Source organism: Heterocephalus glaber, unplaced genomic scaffold, assembly GCF_053883595.1.
Source record: "Heterocephalus glaber isolate CG9 unplaced genomic scaffold, H.glaber_assembly_v1.0 deba00001547, whole genome shotgun sequence".
Lineage (NCBI taxonomy): Eukaryota > Metazoa > Chordata > Mammalia > Rodentia > Bathyergidae > Heterocephalus > Heterocephalus glaber.
Window position 1 is genome coordinate 714,955 of NW_028258340.1, and position 20,086 is coordinate 735,040.

A 20,086-nucleotide genomic window follows, 5' to 3' on the forward strand; every position below is an offset into this window, starting at 1 on the left:
GGGAAAAGCCCCACACTTGATGGGCAGAAAAAGGAGGGGACCTCAGGAAACCCTGAGGTGTGGTTGCATGGCAAACAGAGCATTGAGCAGAGATGGTTTTGAGGAGGGTTTTCCAGATGGAAAAGCAGATGAGAGGCTCAAGCAGTTGGGTCAGGGGTTTGTAACTTGTGTGAAAATTGTCAGAAGGATAAAAGAATAGCGTGGGCCTGTGAAGCAGGAAGCAGGAATTCAGAAACCACCCATCTTTGGTGCGGAGATCCTGATATTGTTGGTGTTCAGAAGAGAAGACTGGGGTCAAGCCCGAAAGGGCAAAATATTGACCCTTAGGGATGTACAGTAGGAGATGGGTCGCCACCTTTGCAGTATTGTCCATAACCCGAACCCTAACCCCTTACCGCTATGTGAATCCTAACAGTAACCTATACCCTAAACCTAATCCATACACCAACCCTAACCCGTACACTAACCCCAACCAGTACCCTAACGAATATCCATACTGTAAATCTAACTCCTACCCCTAAACCCTACCTTAACCCATACCCTAACCTGAACCCCTACCCTAACCCTAACCTGTATGTGAACCCTAACTTGTAACCTAACCAATACTCATACCGTAAACCTAACCCCTACTCTTAATCTCCACCCCTAAGAGGTACCCCAACCCTAACACATACTCTAACCCTAACCCTATCTCCTAGCTCCAAACTTTACCCTAACCTGTACGCTAACCCTAACCTGTACCCTAAGCCTAACCCATACCCTAACTTGTAGCCTAACCCTAACTCATAGCCTAACCCTAACTCATACCCTAAGCCTAACCTGTACCCTAACCAATACCCATACCCTAACCCTAACCTCTACCCCTGATCTCTACCACTAACCCATACCTCAACCCTAACCCTTCCTTACCCTAAACCTAACCTGTACCCTATGCCATACTTTAACCCACACCATAACTTTAACCTGTACCCTAACTAGTACCCTACCCTAACCAGTACCTTAACCTGTACCCTAACACTTATCCAACTCTAGCCCTAACCCATAGTCTCAACAGTCCCCTACTTCTACCCTAAGCTTTCCAGTAATGTCAATCCTAACAGTAAACCCTACCCTGTATCCTAACCCATACTGTAATCCTAGCCCTAACCCTAATGTAACACACACTGAAATCCTAAACCTAGCCTGAACCCACACTTGAACACGAACCCAAACACCAACTGACACATAGGCCCAAATGCGAACCCCTACACGAACCACAATCTCAAAGGAGAACCCTAAACTTGAACTGAAACTCAAAACTAAACTCTAAACAACAACCCTAACCCCAAACACAGACCCAAACACAAACTGTAATCCTAAACCAAACACAAATCTGAACACATACCAGAACGTTAACCCTATATCTGAACCAAACCCAAACCCAAATGAAAATCCAGGCACAAACCTGAACACAAACCCAGAATCGAACCCAGACACACGCCCAAACACGAATCTGAACACATACCAGAACATGAACTCTATACCTCACACAACCCAAACATGATTACAAATCCATACACAAATCTGAATACAAACCCAGAATGAAACCCAAACACAAAGCTGAACATAATCCGGGACTTTAAATCTAACAGGAATGCAAATATGAATCTGAGCATTAACCAGAACACAAGCACCAAACCCAGTATCATGCAAATAACAAAAGTAAATATTAATTATCTTGATATATCAATTATATATATATCAATCGTGTATCCTTTATATATTAATTATGTGAAATTGATAGACTATGTATTACCAATATTCCTCATATAATGACTGCGACTAAGTCATATAAATTAGGAACTGTACATGGTATCTACATGACAATATTCAGAACAAAGGAATAGCAAAGGAAACTCCAACTTGATGACTTTGTTTTCATTTGCATAACTTGTACATGGAGCACTGTAATATATGACGGAATATAAAATTACAGTACTGTACCATACGGTATAACCAACAAATCTTACAGTGCTGTATAAAGAAGGTGTTCTGTACAGAAAACCTTGAGGCTCTATAAACAAGCTGAACAGAACTGTATCAAGAAAAACACAGGTTGTTAGTCCCAGTGGCAGGTCATAGATCCAAACGGTGTGCCTCGGTCATAAGTCCAAACAGTTGTTCAACAAGTAAGTTGTTAAATGAGGAATATTGGTATATACCAATTACATAGATATATTATGTATTACTATATATCAATTATATTTAATTGATATATTATGTGTTATATGTCAATTGTTATATACCAATTATTTAGGTATATCAATATATCAATTATTTTGATAACCCTAAGAAGAGTAAAATTTGTACTCTGTGAATGACCTGTTTTAATATCAATAAAACAAGCCAAATACTGGATTATGCCTCTAAAAACAAATATGGTAAAACAAATTTGTATTCAAAACACAGGAAAGAACTCTCAATGTCAACAATTAACGATTCAACAAAAAATGGAAAATTTCTAAACCAGATGATGCCAGACCATGCAAAACAAAATCATGACAAATAATTCAAGGTACAAAATCAATATTGTTCCTGTGAACAAAGCATGAACCCACTGAAAAAAAAGAAATCTGTAAACAATCCCATTAATGAGAGCTTGAAAAAAATCAAATACTTGAGAATCAACATAAGAAAGAAAATAAACATCCCCTATAACAAAAACTGTAGTAATCCAAATAACAGAGATTGAAGAAGTCACTAGAAAATAGAAAGGCACACCTTGCTCCTGGATAGGCACAGTCAATCAATGTTGTCAAAATGTCCGTATTCCCACAAATGATAGATGTTTTTAATGCAATTCTCATCAAACTACTTTCAGTGTTCTTTACAGAACTATAAAACACACCCCTACAATTCATAAGAAATCAGAAAAGACCAAGAGTAGCCAAAGAATCCCTGAGCATGAGAGCAAAGCAGGAGGAATCATTATTTAAAATTTAAAGTTATGCCACAAAATTACAGTGACTTATATCAGTTACTTATATCACGGTACTGGAACAAAAATATACGTGTTGATCACAATAGAACTCAGAATGAAAAAACAACCCCAGATACCTTTGGCCACTTGATTTTGGACAAAGGCACAAAGGACATATGCTGGAGAAAGATAGCCTCTTCAAAAATTGTGCTGGAAAAGCTGGTGAGCCCAGTGCACGAGATAAAATCCAGACCCATATCTGACACACTTTCTACAAACACCAAGTCAAAGTGGACCCCAAAACTAGATATTAAACCAGAAACACCGAATGTGCTAGAAGATAAGACAAGTAAAGCTCTTGAAGACATAGGCCTGGGAAAAAACTTTCTGAATGCCTCTATTGCACAAGAAATAACCCCAAGAATCAACAAATGGGATAATGTCGAATTAAGATTTTTACAGCAAATGAAACAACAAACAGACTGAAAAGAGAACCTCCAGACTGGGAAAATTCTCATCAGCTATTCTTTGGACAGAGGCCTAACACCTAGAATATATAAAAGAAACTCAAAAACATTAGACACCCCAAAATAAAAGACCAAATTTTAAAAATGAGAACTCAAACAGATACTTCTCAAAAGAAGAATTAATGGCCAAAGAACAGAAAAAAATATGTTCAACATCTTTGTCCATTAGGGAATTTTAAATCAAGACCCACTTAAGTTTGAGCTTATTCCAGTAAGCATTCTTCAAGAACTCAAAAAATAACAATGCAGGTGGGCTTCAGGGGAAAAGGGAACCATTCTGCAAAGTTTGCTGCAGTAAGAAATAGTACAACCACTCTGGAGATTCCTCCAAAAAAACCAAAACCAGAGATCCACTTCTCAGATTTAACTCTTCTGGGTCTCTTCACAAAAGATGTAAGGACATCTTACAGAGATACATGTATTCCGTTTATAGCAGCACAATTCATAATACCTAAATTTTGGAAATGACCTACATATCCATCAACAGATGAAGAGAAAAAGAAAACCTGGTATATATACAAAATGGAGTACTACTCACCATAAAGAGAGATAAATTTCACTTGGGAGGCTGAGGCAGGAAGATTACTGTGAGATCAAGGTCAGCCTGGTCTTCATAGTGAGTTAAAGGCAAGCCTGAACTATAGTGAGATCCTGTCTCAAAGCAAACCAAGGTAAATTTGAGTCACTTGTGGGAAAATGCATGCATCCGAAGACAATAATACAAAGTGAAATAAACCAGACACAAAAGGGTTAAATACTGAATAGTGTCCTTTATAGGAAAAACTAAATATATACATAATTTAAAGAGCCACATAAAAGAGAGGTGAAATGAAAAAGGGATGTAGATTTTGTGGAGATGGGAAGGGGAGCTAGGATGGAAAAGGGGATGATGAGGGGCAGGGAAAGTAAAAATGATTAAGATGCAATATGTATATGTAACAATTCCTCATAATTATTATGAATCATAAGTGTATATCAATCAAAGCAACAGCAGAGAAGATTTTGGCCAAGATTACCACGTAGGGTTAACTTTGCCTATCTCTTGTGATGTGTTTTTATTCTCTCCCATCTTTTCTACCCCCACCCTTATGCAACCCCTCAGCAGTCCAAACACCTAACCTCCTTAGGCTCTATCGTAGGGACCAGACCCACAAGGCTGGAAGGTTTTGCATAACACAGTGGCACCCGCCACACAAAAATTCAACAGCCTGGAGGATGAGTTGGCCACGATCACATGGCAGCACATGTCTCACAAAGGAAGAACCGTCTGAAACTGTATCCTTGGCCACTAGAAATTATGGTACTTAACTATCCCAGCCACCATGGAAACTCCCTGCTCCATTTGTTCCGTGATCAGAGTGGCTTCCCTTTTCTTGGTCGGGGCTGCCTGCCTCCAATGGAAGCTCCAAAATTTCACATTCCTGTGTGAGCGCCTGAAATCATGGCTGGGTTTCATTTCTATTCCTTCCCAATCACAGGATCCTGTCCAGTTACCTCTCTTCCGTTATCCTCTGTGTCAGTCTTTTGCTTTCTCTCTCTTGGTCTCTCCTCCTCACCTCCTCCTCCCTCCTCACCTATAAGTCCACAGGGATGAAATAAAGAAACCCCTGCCCAGAAGAGCTCACTTCCCAATGTGGTAAGAGGGGGAAACATGCTAGAAGACAAAGGCAGTGGGGTGGATTTGGAAGTCACGGATGCATGACTGGTGTCCCAGGTCACTTACCCAGGGAGAAAGCCTTATAAAATGGGGACAGGAAAGAACACACAGGTGGAGAGTGCTCCCAGGAACACTGTGGTCTGTACAGCCTGGGGCTTCCCTGAGTTGTGACGGGGCAAGAATCCATGTAGCCAGTGAAAAGTGAAGGTTGGCCTGACGAATCTCAGAGCAGAGAGGTCCAGGATGGGAGGCCTGGGATGATTTTAACAGGAATCAACAAATCCAGCACGGAAGCAGGAGCTATGAAAGGGTCATGTATCCCACAGGCATAATGGCACAAGTAGAGGTGACACTGGGCCGTGAAGAACAGAGGGCACTCACTTGTTTGACCTTGGCACAGAAAATACATGTCCAGGGGTAAGATATGGTGGACAGAGACAAGGTCAAAGTGGTGTCCATGGGGCTTTTTTTCCCTATGTTGAAGACCTCCTTCCAGGTGAATACAAAGATGTGATTTGTTCACATGCAGCAGCCGGTCAAGGCAAGGGGCTTGTTATGGCTTGTATCTAGATGTCCCCCCAAAGCCTCATGCACTCATAGGGGGGGCTTTTTGGAGGTGGCTGGATCTAGGGTGTGTCATGCTTAGATTAAGGGTGTGATGCTGGTGATTAAGGTAGTGATACTGAGATTAAGGGTGCATGATGAAAATTAGTTCACTCATTGGTTTGCAAAAACAAAAATGCAAATTACTGATTGCTATTTTCCCTAGTATAAGACAAAACAGTTGCTGCAAGTTGTCTTAGTCTGACTTTCTGGAAGGAGGTGTGGTCTGACTACAAGGGATTCCCAAATGAACTCCCAATGAGTTGGAGAGAAGTTTAAGGGGAGTTTCTAACTCACTAGCAGACAGAAAAAAATCCAAATAAAGCTCAAGCTGGTTAAACATCCAAAAATCACCATATAGCACTCTATAAGTCCACAACCTATCAGCAAAGGTATTTTTTCTACACACGTAAATGATGAATACCATGCCTGCAAGGAGAAAAGGTTCAGGTAGCTTTTAATCTATCAAAGATTTGGGTTTTTAAATCATTTGTCTACAGGTCTGTCTTATTAGCAGTAGAGAAACAGTCCAAACCTGTAGCTCATTTCTTAATGGAGGCTTAAGAAAGGGCTCTGATGGCATCATTTCAGATCACTCTGAGAGAGGGGATATCTGATGATCATTGACGAGAGTTCCTCTTTCACCTCATTGAGGAGTCCAGATAGGGACAAGATGTGGAGATTTTCTGCTGATTTCCTGGATGGGCTTTCAGGAGCTAGTTTCTTCTGAGGGACCTGTGGGTATCAGCCAGAAGGTAGCCTGGCCATGACCCCTCAGTTTTCACCTCAGTTTCCACTAGTTCCACAAAATCAGAGATCTGTCTCTGAAAGGAACCCAATTGCCTATCTGGTCAACAGTTCCCCCACCATTGGCGTCAATGGGAGTGGGGAATCACCAGAGGGCAACTGGAGATACCTGCCCTCTGCTTTGAGAGTGGCAGCTGCCCTAAAGGCAATTACTAGCTGGCAGAGTAACCACTATTTGACATTCTATAAGGGACAGATAAAAGCCTGAACTGTCTTTATCTGAGACAACTTCATAAGAGATCAATTTTACAACATTTTTAAGCATCTAAGTCCAAATGCAACACATACAAAACAAGAATAAAATGTAATTTTAACAAAAGCCAATGCATAAGGAAAACAAGAAATTTGCAAACATTTAAAAGACAACTTAAAATTAAGACACTTTTGAAACAAAAGCCAAAACAAAGGCCAGAATTTATGAAACAAATCTCGAGAGCCTATGAAACAAAAGGTTACAATCTATGAAGCATAAAGACCAAAGTTAGAACCTATGAAAGAAAACTCTTACCCCTGACCAGTAATCTCAGTGGAAGACGTACAAAATAATATAGGGGGAAGAGATGTAACTCCCAAACCTGTTAGATATCCAAAACACGAGTTCATGTTCTCTAAAATCAAAGAATGAATTCTAGGGACAACAGAGGTTAAGAGTAGGAAACATTTATTGGGAGAAAGAAAGCTTCTGCCTAAGACAGACAGAAGGGGGACTGGAAAGTGGGTTGCCCCACACCCAGCTTCTTTAGGTACTCCTTATCATGGAAATATTTTATTTCTCCATCTATTTTGAAAGAAAGTTTTTTTTAGGATACATCAGTCTGGGTTGTAAGTTGTTTCCTTTTAGGACTTGAAAGAGTTTACTCCAAGATCTCCTGGCTTTAAAATTTGTGTTGAGAAGTCTGCTGTAATTCTAATGGGTTTTCCCTTATAAATGATTATTTGCTATTCTCTAACAGCTTTTAGTATTCTCTTCTTATTTGATGTCTGGGATTTAGACTGTGATGTGTCATGGAGAGGTTTGCTTTCTGATCATGGCTATTTGGGGTTCTATATCCCTCACTTATCTGTATGTTCAGTTATTTTCCTGTATTTGGAAAGTTTTCTGCTTTTATTTTGTAGATTTTTTCATTCCCTTTGTGATGTGTTCTAATTTTTCACTAATTCCAATTAATCTTAATCTTCTTTGCATCATTGAGCAGCTGTTGGAACTATTTCTCATGTTCTCTTATTTTTAAATTATCTCTCACTAAGTGGTAACCAGAAACAGTCCTGTCTTCTAGTTCTAATGCCTGGTCCTCAAATTGGCTGCTTCTGTTTCCCATACATTTAGAAGAATATTTAATCTTCTGAGCTTCTGTTTAATACCTTTTCATGGACCCTAATTTCTTTCTATAGTGAACATTCATGTTTTGTTTAGTTGTTAGCTTTTTATTAGTATCTTCTCTAGACTCACTGATTGGTTTTCATTAGGTCCATTGTCTATATAGTTATATCTTCTTTGAACTCACCAAGGTTTTTTTTCTTTTGGTGCCGGGGATCGAACTCGGGTCCTTGCGCTTGCAGGGCAGGCGACGGCACCACTGAGCTAAATCCCTGGCCCACCAACTATCTAATTGATCTTTCTTTTTAATCTCCTCTGTTATCCTTTCAAGTAATTCAGCTGTGTGGTTTTGATTTCCTTCCCCCTTGATGCCCCATAAATCAGATCTGTGGGAGTTGGTGGTTTCTGGAGTAATTTTCTTGTCTTCTTAACTTCTCATGTTCCTATTTTTTTTGTTTATTTTTTGTGCTGAGGCTTGTGGGTTTGTAATAGTGGAAGACTTTGTTGCTAGTATAGAGACCTCTTTAGTTAGCATCTGCTTTTCAGTGATGCACTGTGGGCATGTGTAAATATAGCCCTTTGCCTCTGTCCTGGAGTCTCACCACCTCTGCTTATTTAGAGAACAGACTGCAGTATATTTGGCTTGGAACCCAGTTCTCTGGGGATAGGCTCAGTATTGCTAATGACACCAAGGCAATCTAGATTTTGGCATACAGAGAAAACCAATTGATAGCAATATTATACCATCTTGGTTATAGTAATAAAATCCGTAACAATAAGAGCATCAAAGCCAAACTAGATTTTGACCCTAAGATCCACTAAGGTACAACTCTTCGCCATACAGAAGAGATCTATAATTGTAATATTACCACTAAGACAAATCAAATATTGACCTACAGTAAATATCTACTAAATGGAACGTTTATTTCCACTAATGATAGAACATTATTCAACAGTAATAGCATAGAGTTAACCATCTAAAGATTCTTTTTTTGTTTATATATTTATTGGTACATTTTAGGTATACAATACATTTACATTTATCATTGGGTGTTTGTACCTGAACATGTATCTTAGTTCTTATTTTTTCTCCCATTACCGGTGCACCCTTCACCCCCTCCACCCTTCCCTATTTACATAGAATTTGATTCCATTTTTTTTTCTTTATCATAATTTTTCCTTTCCCTTCTTCCCTTTCCCCTTCCCCTCCTGCCACCCCCAAACCCTTGGACCTTTTCCTATTTCAAATTACCAATTATTCATTTTAATCATTTTCATCCTTGTTTACACTTTCAGTTTCTCACACTAGAGAAATTATTCAGTATTTACACATGTGTGTCCTATTTATTTCACTTAAGAGGATGGCCTCAATATGCATCCATTTAGCTATAAATGTCTCTAGTTTCTCATTCTTTATGGCTGAGTAGTACTCCATTTTATAGTAAAAACTCACATCTTCTTTATCCAGTTTCCAGTTGATGAGCACTTGGGTTGTTTCCAAGCTTTAGCTATGACAAACTGTGCTGCTATAAACATAGGTGAACAAATATCACTGTGGTGATTCTTTTAATTCTTTGGGGAAGATTCCCAGCAGGGAAATAGCTGGGTCAAATGGGGCCTCTACCCCTAGTTCTTTGAGGTGTCTGAATACTGATTTCCACAGTGGTTGCACCAGTCTACACGCCCACCAACAATGGAGAAGGGTTCCTTTCTCTCCACACTCCTGCAAGAATTTGTTATTGGTTGATTTCTTGATAGCAGCCATTCTTTTTGGGGTGAGGTGGAATCTTACTCAGTGTTGTTTTCATCTGCATCTCTTGAATGACCAGTGATGTTGAACATTTTTTCATATGTTTATTTGTTGTTTTTGCTTCTTTGTCTGAGAAATGTCTGTTCATTTCGGATGCCCATTTTTGAATTGGATCTTTGAATTTGGGGGATCTGATTTTTTTTCAGGGCTTTATATATTCTCGATAGTAGACCTTTGTCTGATGTACAGCAGCTAAAAATTTCTTCCCACATTGTAGGTTGTCTCTTAGCTCTGTTGGTAGTTTCTCTTCCAGTGCAGAAGCTTTTTAATATGATGAGATCCCAGTTGTTGATTCTTTGTGCTAGTTCCCATGCTACTGAGGTTTTGTTCATAAAGTCTTTTCCTATGCCAATGTCTTCGAGAGTTCTACCTAACTTGTCTTCCAGCAAGTTTAGTGTTTCTGTCTTAATATTTAGATCTTTAATCCACTTTGATCTTAGTTTAGTGCATGGTGAGAGGTATGGGTCTAGTTTTAATCTTTGGCAGGTTGAAATCCAGTTTTTCCAACACCATTTATTGAGCAGGCTATCTTTTCTCTAAGGAGTGTGGTTGGCTCCTTTGTCAAAGATGACGTGGCTGAGTATGTCTGAAGTTGTTTCTGCATCTTTTAATCTATTCCACTGATCTTCGGGTCTGTTTCTTTGCCAGTACCCTGCTGTTTTTGTCACAGTAGCTTTGTAGTATAGTTTCAAGTTGGGGATTGTGATACCCCCAGCCATGTCTCTGTTGCCTAGAATTGCTTTTGCTCTTCTAGGTTTCTTCTGCTTCCAAATGAATTTTTGGATTGTTTTCTCTAGTTCTGTGAAGTATATTGTTGGAATTTCAATCAGCATTGCATTAAATCTATATAGTAGTCTTGGAAGTATGGGCATTTTCACTGTATTGGTTCTTCCTATGCAGGAACAACAGATATCTTTCCATTTTCTTATATCCTCTTCGATCTCCTTCTTCAGAATGCTGTAGTTTTCAGTGTATAGGTCTTTTGCTTCCTTTGTTAGATTGATTCCTAGATATTTAATTTTTTTAGATGCTATTGTAAAAGGAATTATTTCCCAAATTTCTCTCTCAATGAGTCTGCTATTTGCATATAAGAAGGCTATTCTTTTTGAGTGTTGACCTTGTATCCAGATACTCTACTGAATCTGTCAATTAGGTCTAGAAGAAGTTTGACTGAGTTTCTTTGGATCTTCTATGTAAAGTATCATATCATCAGCAAATAATGACAGTTTCACTTCTTTCTTTCCTATCTTTATTCCTTTTATTTCTTTCTCTTTTCCAATTGCTATGGCTAATGTTTCCAGAACAATATTGAACAGGAGTGGTGATAGTGGGCATCCTTGTGTTGTTCCTGATTTCAGCATGAAAGTTTTCAGTTTTTGACCATTTAGTATGATGTTGGCTATTGGTTTTTCATAGATAGCCTTAATCAGTTGAGATAAAGACCTTCTATTCCAATTTTCTGTAGCGTTTTTATCATAAATGGGTGTTGGATTTTGTCAAATGCTTTTTCTGCATCTATTGAGATGATTATGTGGGTTTTGTCCTTGACTCTTTTAATATAGTGTATTACATTTATTGATTTATGAATGTTGAACCATCCTTGCATCCCTAGGATAAATCCGACTTGGTCAGGGTGTATGGTCTTCTTGATGACCCTCTGTATTCTGTTTGCCAGTATCTTGTTGAGGATTTTTGCATCTATGTTCATTAGGGAGATTGGTCTGTAGTTCTCTTTTTGGGTTGAGGCTTTCCCTGGTTTGGGGATCAAATTAACACTTGCTTCCCTTTCAATTTCCTTGATGAGTTTAAAGAGTAATGGTGATAGTTCTTCTTTAAATGTCTTGTAGAATTCAGCAGTGAAGCCATCAGGACCTGGGCTTTTCTTTGTTGGTAAGTTTTTTTATTACATTTTCAATTTCACTCAATGTTATTGGGGTGTTTAGAATTTCTGTATCCTCTTCATTTAATTTTGGCAATTTGTAAGTATCTAAGAATCTGTCCATTTCTTCTGTGTTTTTCATTTTATTAGGGTACAGATTTTCAAGGTAGGTATCGATGATCCTCTGGATTTCTGCTGGATCTGTTGTGGCTTCACCTTTTTTGTTCCTAATTGCATGGATTTGAGCCTTTTCTTTCCTTTTTTTGATAAGGTTGGCTAAAGGTTTATCGATTTTATTTATGCTTTCAAAAAACCAACTCTTTGATTCATTGATTTTTTGTATTGTTCTCTTAGTCTCCATTGCATTGATTTCAGCTCGGACCTTTATAATTTCCTTTCTTGTATGAGCTTTGGGTTTGTTATGCTCTTCTTTTTCTAGGAGCTTGAGGTTCTGCATTAGGTTATTTAACTGAGTTCTCTCTGTTGTCTTAATATGGGCATTCACTGCTATGTATTTCCCACATAGAACTGCTTTCATTGTGTCCCACAGATTCCTGTATGTTGTACTGGCATTATCATTTACTTGTAAAAACTGTCTAATTTCTTCTTTAATTTCCTCTGTGACCCATTGTTTGTTCAGGAGGGAGTTGTTCAATTTCCATATGTTTGCAGGAGTTTTGAAGTTTCTTATGTTATTGATCTCCAATTTTATTGCACTATGGTCTGATAATATACAGGAGTTAACTTCAATTCTTTTACATTTACTTCGATAAGTCCTATGAGCTAGAATGTGATCTATTTTGGAGAATGACCCATGTGCAGCTGAAAAGAATGTGTATTCTGATTTTGTGGGGTGGAACACTCTGTAAACATCTATTAAGTCCATTTGTTCAATAGCTTGGTTCAGTTCTAGAATTTGTGTCAATTTTTTTTCTAGTTGATCTATTTGTGATAGAGGGGTATTGAGGTCCCCCACTACAATTGTATTAGTGCTTATTTGGTTTTTCATGTCCATTAATATTTGTTTTGTATACTAGGGGGCATTCATATTTGGTGCATATATATTTAGGATTTTCATCACTTCCTCTTGGATTGTTCCCTTCACAAGTATGTGGTGACCATCTTTGTCTCTCTTAATTAGTTTTGGTTTGAAATCTACTTTGTCTGCAAATAAGATTGCTACCCCTGCTTTTTTCTGGGTTCCTGTCATGTGGAGAACTGTTTTCCATCCTTTTATTTTCAGTCTATGGATTTCCTTCTGAGTTAGGTGTGTTTCTTGTATACAGCATATTGCTGGGTTTTGCTTCTTAATCCATTCTGTCAGTCTATTTCTTTTGATTGGTGAATTGAGGCCATTAACATTGATAGTTATAATTGAGAGATATTGACTCATCCTTGTCATGATGTTTTACTGTCATTGGCTCTTTTATTTCTTATTTTCCCACTTTTCACTTTAGTGTCATACCTAGTGTGGTGCCTTCTCTCTGTTGGGCCTCATGGAGTTGTGACCTTCATTGCCTTTTTCCAGGATATTGCTTAAAATTATTTGGAGTGCTGGTTTGGTGTTCATGAAATTTCTCAGGTGTTCTTTGTCGTGAAAGTATCTAATTTCCCCATCAATTTTGAAAGACAATTTTGCTGGATAAAACAGTCTAGGTTGGAAGTTATTTTCTTTTAGGGCTTGAAATTCTTCACTCCAGGCTCTCCTTGATTTGAGGGTTTGTGTTGAGAAAACTGTTGTGATTCTGATGGGCTTTCCAAGTTTTCTACTATTACTTCTGTGAACATTTTTTTATGTCAATTCTACTTTCTCCTGTGTTTTTGTGGACTCCTATGAGTCTTATGTTATTCTTCTTTGCATCATCTACCAGCTGTTGGATTGACTTCTCATTGTCCCTTACTATCTTTAAGAAATCTCTGTTTTCATGGTCCTTAACTGCAATCCTGTCTTCTATATCTGATATTCTGTCTTCAGATTCTCTTAGTCAGCTCTGCATGCTTTCAATGGAGTTTTTAATCACCTGAATATCTCTTTATATCTGTTTCATGGATTCCATTTCTTTCTTATGGTAGTCAATCATGTTTTCCATTTCTTTTTGTTGCTGTTGTTAAATTCTTTTATTGGTACACTTTAGGTATACAACACAATTACATTTCTCATGGAGAATTTGTACCTTTACATGATGCATCTTGGTTCTTATTTTTTCCCCATCCCTAGCCGTCCCTTCACCCCTTCCACCCTTCCCTATTTACAAAGGCGGTTTTTCCACGTTTTCCATATCTCATCATTTTTCCTTTCCGTTCTTTCCTTTACCCTGCCCCTCCCACTACCCCTATCCCTTTGGGCCTTTTCTTCCTCTTTTGCATGTTGATTATTCATTCTAATCATTGGTACATTTTAGGTATACAATATAATGACATTCATCATTGGAAATTTTGCACCTTTACATAATCTCTCTTGGTTCTTATTTTTCACCCTTGCCCAGCCCTCCCTTCAACCCCTCCATTCCTCCCTATTTACAAAGATTTTGTTCCTATTTTTCCATTTTCTCATATTAATTCCATTCCTTTCTTGCCTTTCCCCTAGCCCTCCCACTTCCTTCCCCTTTGCCCCTTTTTTTCCTATTTCACATTACCTATTATACATTTTAGTCCTTATTTACACTTTCAGTTTCTCACACCAGAGAAACTATTTGGTATTTATACATGTGTGTCCTATTTATTTCACTTAAGAGTATCGCAGCAATGTGCGTCCACTTAGCTATAAATGTCTCTAATTTCTCATATTTTATGGCTGAGTAGTACTCCATTTTATAAAAAAAACCCCACATTTTCTTTATCCAGTCTCCAGTTGATGGGCATTTGGGCTGTTTCCAAGTTTTAGCTATTACAAACTGTGCTGCTATGAACATGGGTGCACATATGTCACTGTGGTATGATTCTTTTAATTCTTTGGGGAAGATCCCCAGCAGTAGAATAGCGGGATCAAATGGGACTTCCAGTCCTAGTTCTTTGAGGTATCTCCATACTGATTTCCACAGTGCTTGCACCAGTCTACACTCCCACCAGCAGTGGACCAGGGTTCCTCTTTCCCCACAGCCCCACCAGCATTTGTTATTGGTTGATTTCATGATAGCAGCCATTCTTTCTGGAGTGAAGTGGAATCTCAGCGTTGTTTTCATTTGCATCTCTCGAATGACCAGTGATGTTGAACATTTTTTCATGTATTTATTTGCTATTTCTACTTCTTTGTCTGAGAAATGTCTGTTCATTTCAGATGCCCATTTTCTGATTGGGTCTTTAAATTTGGGAGGTCTGATCTTTTTAAGTTCTTTATAGATTCGAGATAGTAGACCTTTGTCTGAGGAAGAGCAGGTGAAGATTTTTTCCCACATTGTGGGTTGTCTCTTCACACTGCTGGTGGTTTCTCTTGCTGTGCAGAAGCCTTTTAATAAGAAGAGATCCCACTTGTTGATTGTTTGTGCTAGTTCACAGGCAACTGAGGTTTTGTTCATAAAATCTTTTCCTACACTGATGTCTTCAAGGGTTCTACCTAACCTCTGTTCCAACTGGTTCAGAGTTTCTATTTTAATATTTAGATCTTTAATCCATTTTGATTTTAGTTTAGTGCATGGTGAGAGATACAGGTCTAGTTTTAATCTTTGGCAAGTTGAAGCCCAATTTTTCCAGCACCATTTATTAAAGAGGCTATCTTTCCTCCAGTGAGGGTGTCTGGCTCCTTTATCGAAGATGAGATGGCTGAGTGTGTCTGGCGATGTTTCTGCCTCTTCTAATCTGTTCCACTGGTCCTCAGGTCTTTTTCTTTGCCAGTACCATGTTGTTTTTATCACAGTAGCTTTGTAGTATAGTTGCAGGTTGTGGATTGTGATACCCCCTGCCATGTCTCGGTTACCTAGAATTGCTTTTGCTGTTCTGGGTCTCTACTTGTTTAAAATGTATTTTTGAATTATTTTCTCAAGGTCTATGAAGTATGCTGCTGGGATCTCAATTGGAATTGCATTAAATCTATATAGCAGTTTTGGAAGTATGGCCATTTTCACTATATTAATCCTTCCTACCCAGGAGCAGGGGATGTCAGTCCATTTTCTGATATCATCTTCAATCTCTCTTTTCAGAGTGCTATAGTTTTCCGAGAAGAGGTCTTTGATTTCTTTCATTAGGTTGATTCCTAGGTATTTCAGGTTTTTGGATGCTATTGTGAAAGGAATTATTTGCCCTATTTCTCTCTCAGTGAGTCTGTCATTGGTGTAGAGGAAAGCTATTGATTTTTATGTGTTGACCTTGTAACCAGCTACTTGACTGAATTTGGTTATTAAGTCTAGAAGACTTTTGTGGAGTTCTTGGGGTCTTCTATATAGAGTATCATGTCATCTGCAAATAATGACAATTTGACTTCTTCATTTCCTATCTTTATTCCTTTTATTTCTTTCTCTTGTCTAATTGTCATGGCTCATCTTTCCAAAACTATATTGAACAAGAGTGGTGCTAATGGACATCCTTGTCTTGTTCCTGATTTTAGTGTGAAGGGTTTCAGTTTTTGACCATTTAGTATGATATTGGCTGTTGGTTTTTCATAGATGGCTTTTATCAGATTGATGTAGAGACCATCTATTCCATTTTTTTGTAGGGTTTTTATCATAAATACATGTTGAATTCTATCAAATGCTTTTTCTGCAACTGTTGATATGATCATATGGTTTTTGTCCTTGGCTCTATTGGTATAGTGTATTACATTGTTTGATTTGCATATGTTGAGCCATCCCTGCATCTCTGGGATGAATCCCACTTGATCAGGGTGTATGATCTTCTTGATCTTCTGCATTCTGTTTGCCAGTATCTTATTAAGGATATTTGCATCTATGTTCATTAGTGAGATTGGCCTATAGTTCCCATTTTCGGTTGGGCCTTTCTCTGCTTTGGGGATCAAGGTGATGCTTGCTTCCAGGAATGAATTTGGGAGTATTGCTTCCCTTTCAATTTCATTGAAGAGTTTAAACAGTAGTGGCAGCAGTTCCACTCTAAATGTCTTGTAGAATTCAGCAGTGAAGCCATCAGGGTCCGGGCTTTTCTTAGTTGATAAGTTTTTTATTACATTTTCAATTTCATTTGTTGATATTGGGTTGTTTAAAATTTTTAAGTCTTCTTCATTCAACTTTGGTAATTCATATGTATCTAGGAATCTGTCCATTTCTTTTGTGTTTTCCATCTTATTGGCATATAGGTTCTGAAAGTAGGCATTGATGATCCTCTGGATTTCTGCTGGGTCTGTTGTAATTTCACCCTTTTCATTCCTAATTGCATGGATTTGGGCCTTTTCTTTCCTTTTTCTGACAAGGTTGGCTAAGGGTTTGTCAATTTTGTTGATTCTTTTGAAGAACCAACTCTTGGCTTCAGTGATTTTTTGAATCATTCTCTTAGTCTCCATTGCATTGTTTTCTCCTCTGATCTTTATAATTTCCTCCCTTGTATGAGCTTTGGGGTTGTCCTGCTCTTTTTTTTCTAGAACCTTGAGGTTCAGCATCAGGTTGTTTAATTGGGCTCATTCTGTTTTACTAATATGAGTATTCAATACTATGAATCTCCCTCATAAAACTGCTTTTATTTATATCAATAGATTCCAATATGTTGTACTGTCATTGTCATTTAATTGAAGGAGCTGTCATATCTTTTTTAATTTCCTCTGTGACCCATTGTTTATTCAGAAGTGTGTGGTTCAATTTCCATGTGTCTATGAAATTTTTTGAGTTTCTTTTGCTATGAATCTCTGATTGCATTGCACTATGGTCTGATAATATACAGGGGATAACTTCAATTCCTTTGCACTTACTTAAACATGTTCTATGTGTGAGTATGTGGTCTATTTTGGAGAATGACCCATGTGCAGCTGAGAAGAATGTGTATTCTGATTTTGTGAGGTGGAAGACTCTGTAAACATCTGTTAAGTTCATTTGTTCAAGAGTTCGATTGAGTTCTAGTATTTCATTACTTATGTTTTGTCTAGTTGATTTATCTATTTGTAACAGTGGGATGTTGAGGTCCCCCACTACAATTGTGTTAGTGCATAAATGACTTTTCATGTCCATTAGTATTTGTTTCATATAGTTGGGTGCACTAGTGTTTGGTGCATAGATATTTATGATTGTCATCTCTTCCTCTTGGATTCTTCCCTTTACAAGGATGTAGTGTCCTTCTTTATCTCTCTTCATCAGTGTTGGTTTGAAATCTACTTGATCTGCAAAGAGGATAGCTACTCCTGCTTTTTTTCGGGTTCCTGTCACATGCTGTATTGTTTTCCACCCTTTAACTTTCAGTCTATGAGTTTCCTTTTGAATTAATTGTGTTTCTTGTATGCAGCATATTGTTGGATTTTGCTTCTTGACCCATTCTGCCAGTCTATTTCTTTTGATTGGTGAATTGAGACCATTAACGTTGATGGTTATAACTGAAATGTATTGACTTGTCTTTGCCATGACTTTTTCTTTTTGTTGGGTTCTCCCCATTTACATTTAATTTCTTGTCATGCCAGATGGGTTCATTCTGCTTTGCTTCCTGGGGTTGTGATCCTCAATATCTGTTCCTAGGATATTGTGGAAAATTCTTTGGAGTGCTGGCTTGGTATTCACGAATTTCCTAAGGTGTTCTTTGTCATGAAAGTATCTTATTTCTCCATCCATTTTGAAAGATAGTTTTGCAGGGTACATCAATCTGGGTTGGAGGCTGTTTTCTTTTAGGGCTTGGAATATGTCACTCCAAGCTCTTCTTGCCTTGATGGTTTGTGTTGAGAAGTCTGCTGTGATTCTGATGGGCTTTCCTTTGATTTTTTTCTTTTCTCTAACTGCTTGTAGAACTTTGTTCTTCTGTTGAGTTTCTGGAATCTCAACAATTATATGCCTATGTGTAGATTTTTTTTGATCAAGGCTATTTGGAGTCCTATTTGCCTCCCTTATCTGTATGTGAAGTTCTTTTCCCCTGCTTGGAAAATTTTCTCCCATTACTTCTGTGTGGAGTCTTTTTATCTTATCTGCACCCTCTCCTGTTTCTTCATTGAGCCTAATGAGTCTTATGTTATTCTTCTTTGCATCATCTAGCAGCTGCTGGATTGATTTCTCATGTTCCCTTATAATTTTGAAGCAATTTTTCTTTTCCTGGTCACTAATTGCAATCTTATCTTCTATATCTGAAATTCTGTCCTCACATTGGCTCATTCTGCTATGTAGACTTTCAATGGAGTTTTTCATCTCCTGGAAATCTATTTGCATCTGTTTTATGGATTCCATTTGTTTCTTATGTTGGGATTCCATCATGTTCCTCAGGTCCTCTCCATATTTATTAATCATGTCTTGCATTAGGAGTATAATTTCCCCTGTTATCTGAGAAATTATTTCTGATTTCATTTTTTCCAGATCCCCTTTTGTTGCCAGTTCAGTGTGTCCATGTGGATGAGTGTCAGAGTGTTCCATCTCATTTCCCTTTGGGGTTGCTGTCAGTGATCTGGAAGTCTGGTTTTGAGACTTATTTATATGTTTTCTCATTTCAACAGGTTGGGTGCTATTGGCACCCACACTTCTCACCTCCTCTGAGCTGGGAGAGGTGGGACAGAGGCCGGGAGCTGAGGTAGGGATAGTTGCCTGGAAGCCCCTTCTTCTGGGCCAGGAGTGGTGGGATAGAAGACGTGCCAAAAGCCCTTTCCTCTGGGCTGGGAGCAGCAGGAGGGATGGTGGCTGGGAAGCCCCTTCCTCTGGACTAGGAGCAGTGGGATAACAGCTCAGAAGCCCCTACCTCTGGCCCAGGAGTGATGGGATGGATGGCAGCCTGGCTTCCTTTGGGCCAGGAGTGTTGGGACAGACAGCGGCCCAAAAGCCCTTTCCTCTGGGCTGAGTATGGCAGGATCATGTTTTCCATTTCTTTCTTATGCTGGGCATTCATGGCTTCCAGCATGTTTCTGATCTCATCTATTTTCTTATCTGTTTCTGCCCTAGAGCCTCTAATCATGTCTTTCACTCTACTCACCATGTCTGTATTTATCTGGGAGATTATTTCTGTTTTGAATTTTTCTAGAACCTCATGCATCTGCTTTGTTACTTCCTGTGCTATCAGTTCAGGGTGTCCAAGTGGTTGCTTATCAGACTTTTCCACCTCATTTCCCCCAGAATTTCCTTTTTGTGGTGTGGAAGCCTGCATTTGTGCCTTGCTTAAGTATCTTCTCATTTTTGTTTTTGCTACTGTCCTTGGCTTAATTCCTGGGTTGATATTTCAAAATTGCTTAATGTAGGTATGTTTGTTGCTTGTGTGTAAAAGCCTTGTGGAATGATTGCTTTTCAGAGGTGTCTTCCAGCTATAGCTTGTGTGGAGTTTGAGACTCTAATGACTCTGAGGCTATTTTATTTTCCTTATACCAGGAAGGAAAACTAATTAGATGAATCACAACATGTTAGCCCAAATGACATAGTCAGCAATACCATAGCATCAAGCACAGCTTAGAAAATGACAATTTGTGATAGTTAT

The 20,086-nt window shown here is 38.4% G+C and overlaps 1 protein-coding gene across 1 annotated transcript in view; it reads left to right on the plus strand.

Annotated features, from left to right (window-relative positions):
• Window positions 1–329: 329 nt before the first annotated feature.
• Window positions 330–20,086, plus strand: part of Znf41 (zinc finger protein 41) — a 49,803-nt gene continuing 30,046 nt past the window's right edge. The window contains exon 1 of the mRNA XM_087189911.1: window positions 330–475. Coding sequence (XP_087046037.1) covers window positions 330–475 — 146 coding nt within the window. The remainder of the gene's footprint in view (window positions 476–20,086) is intronic.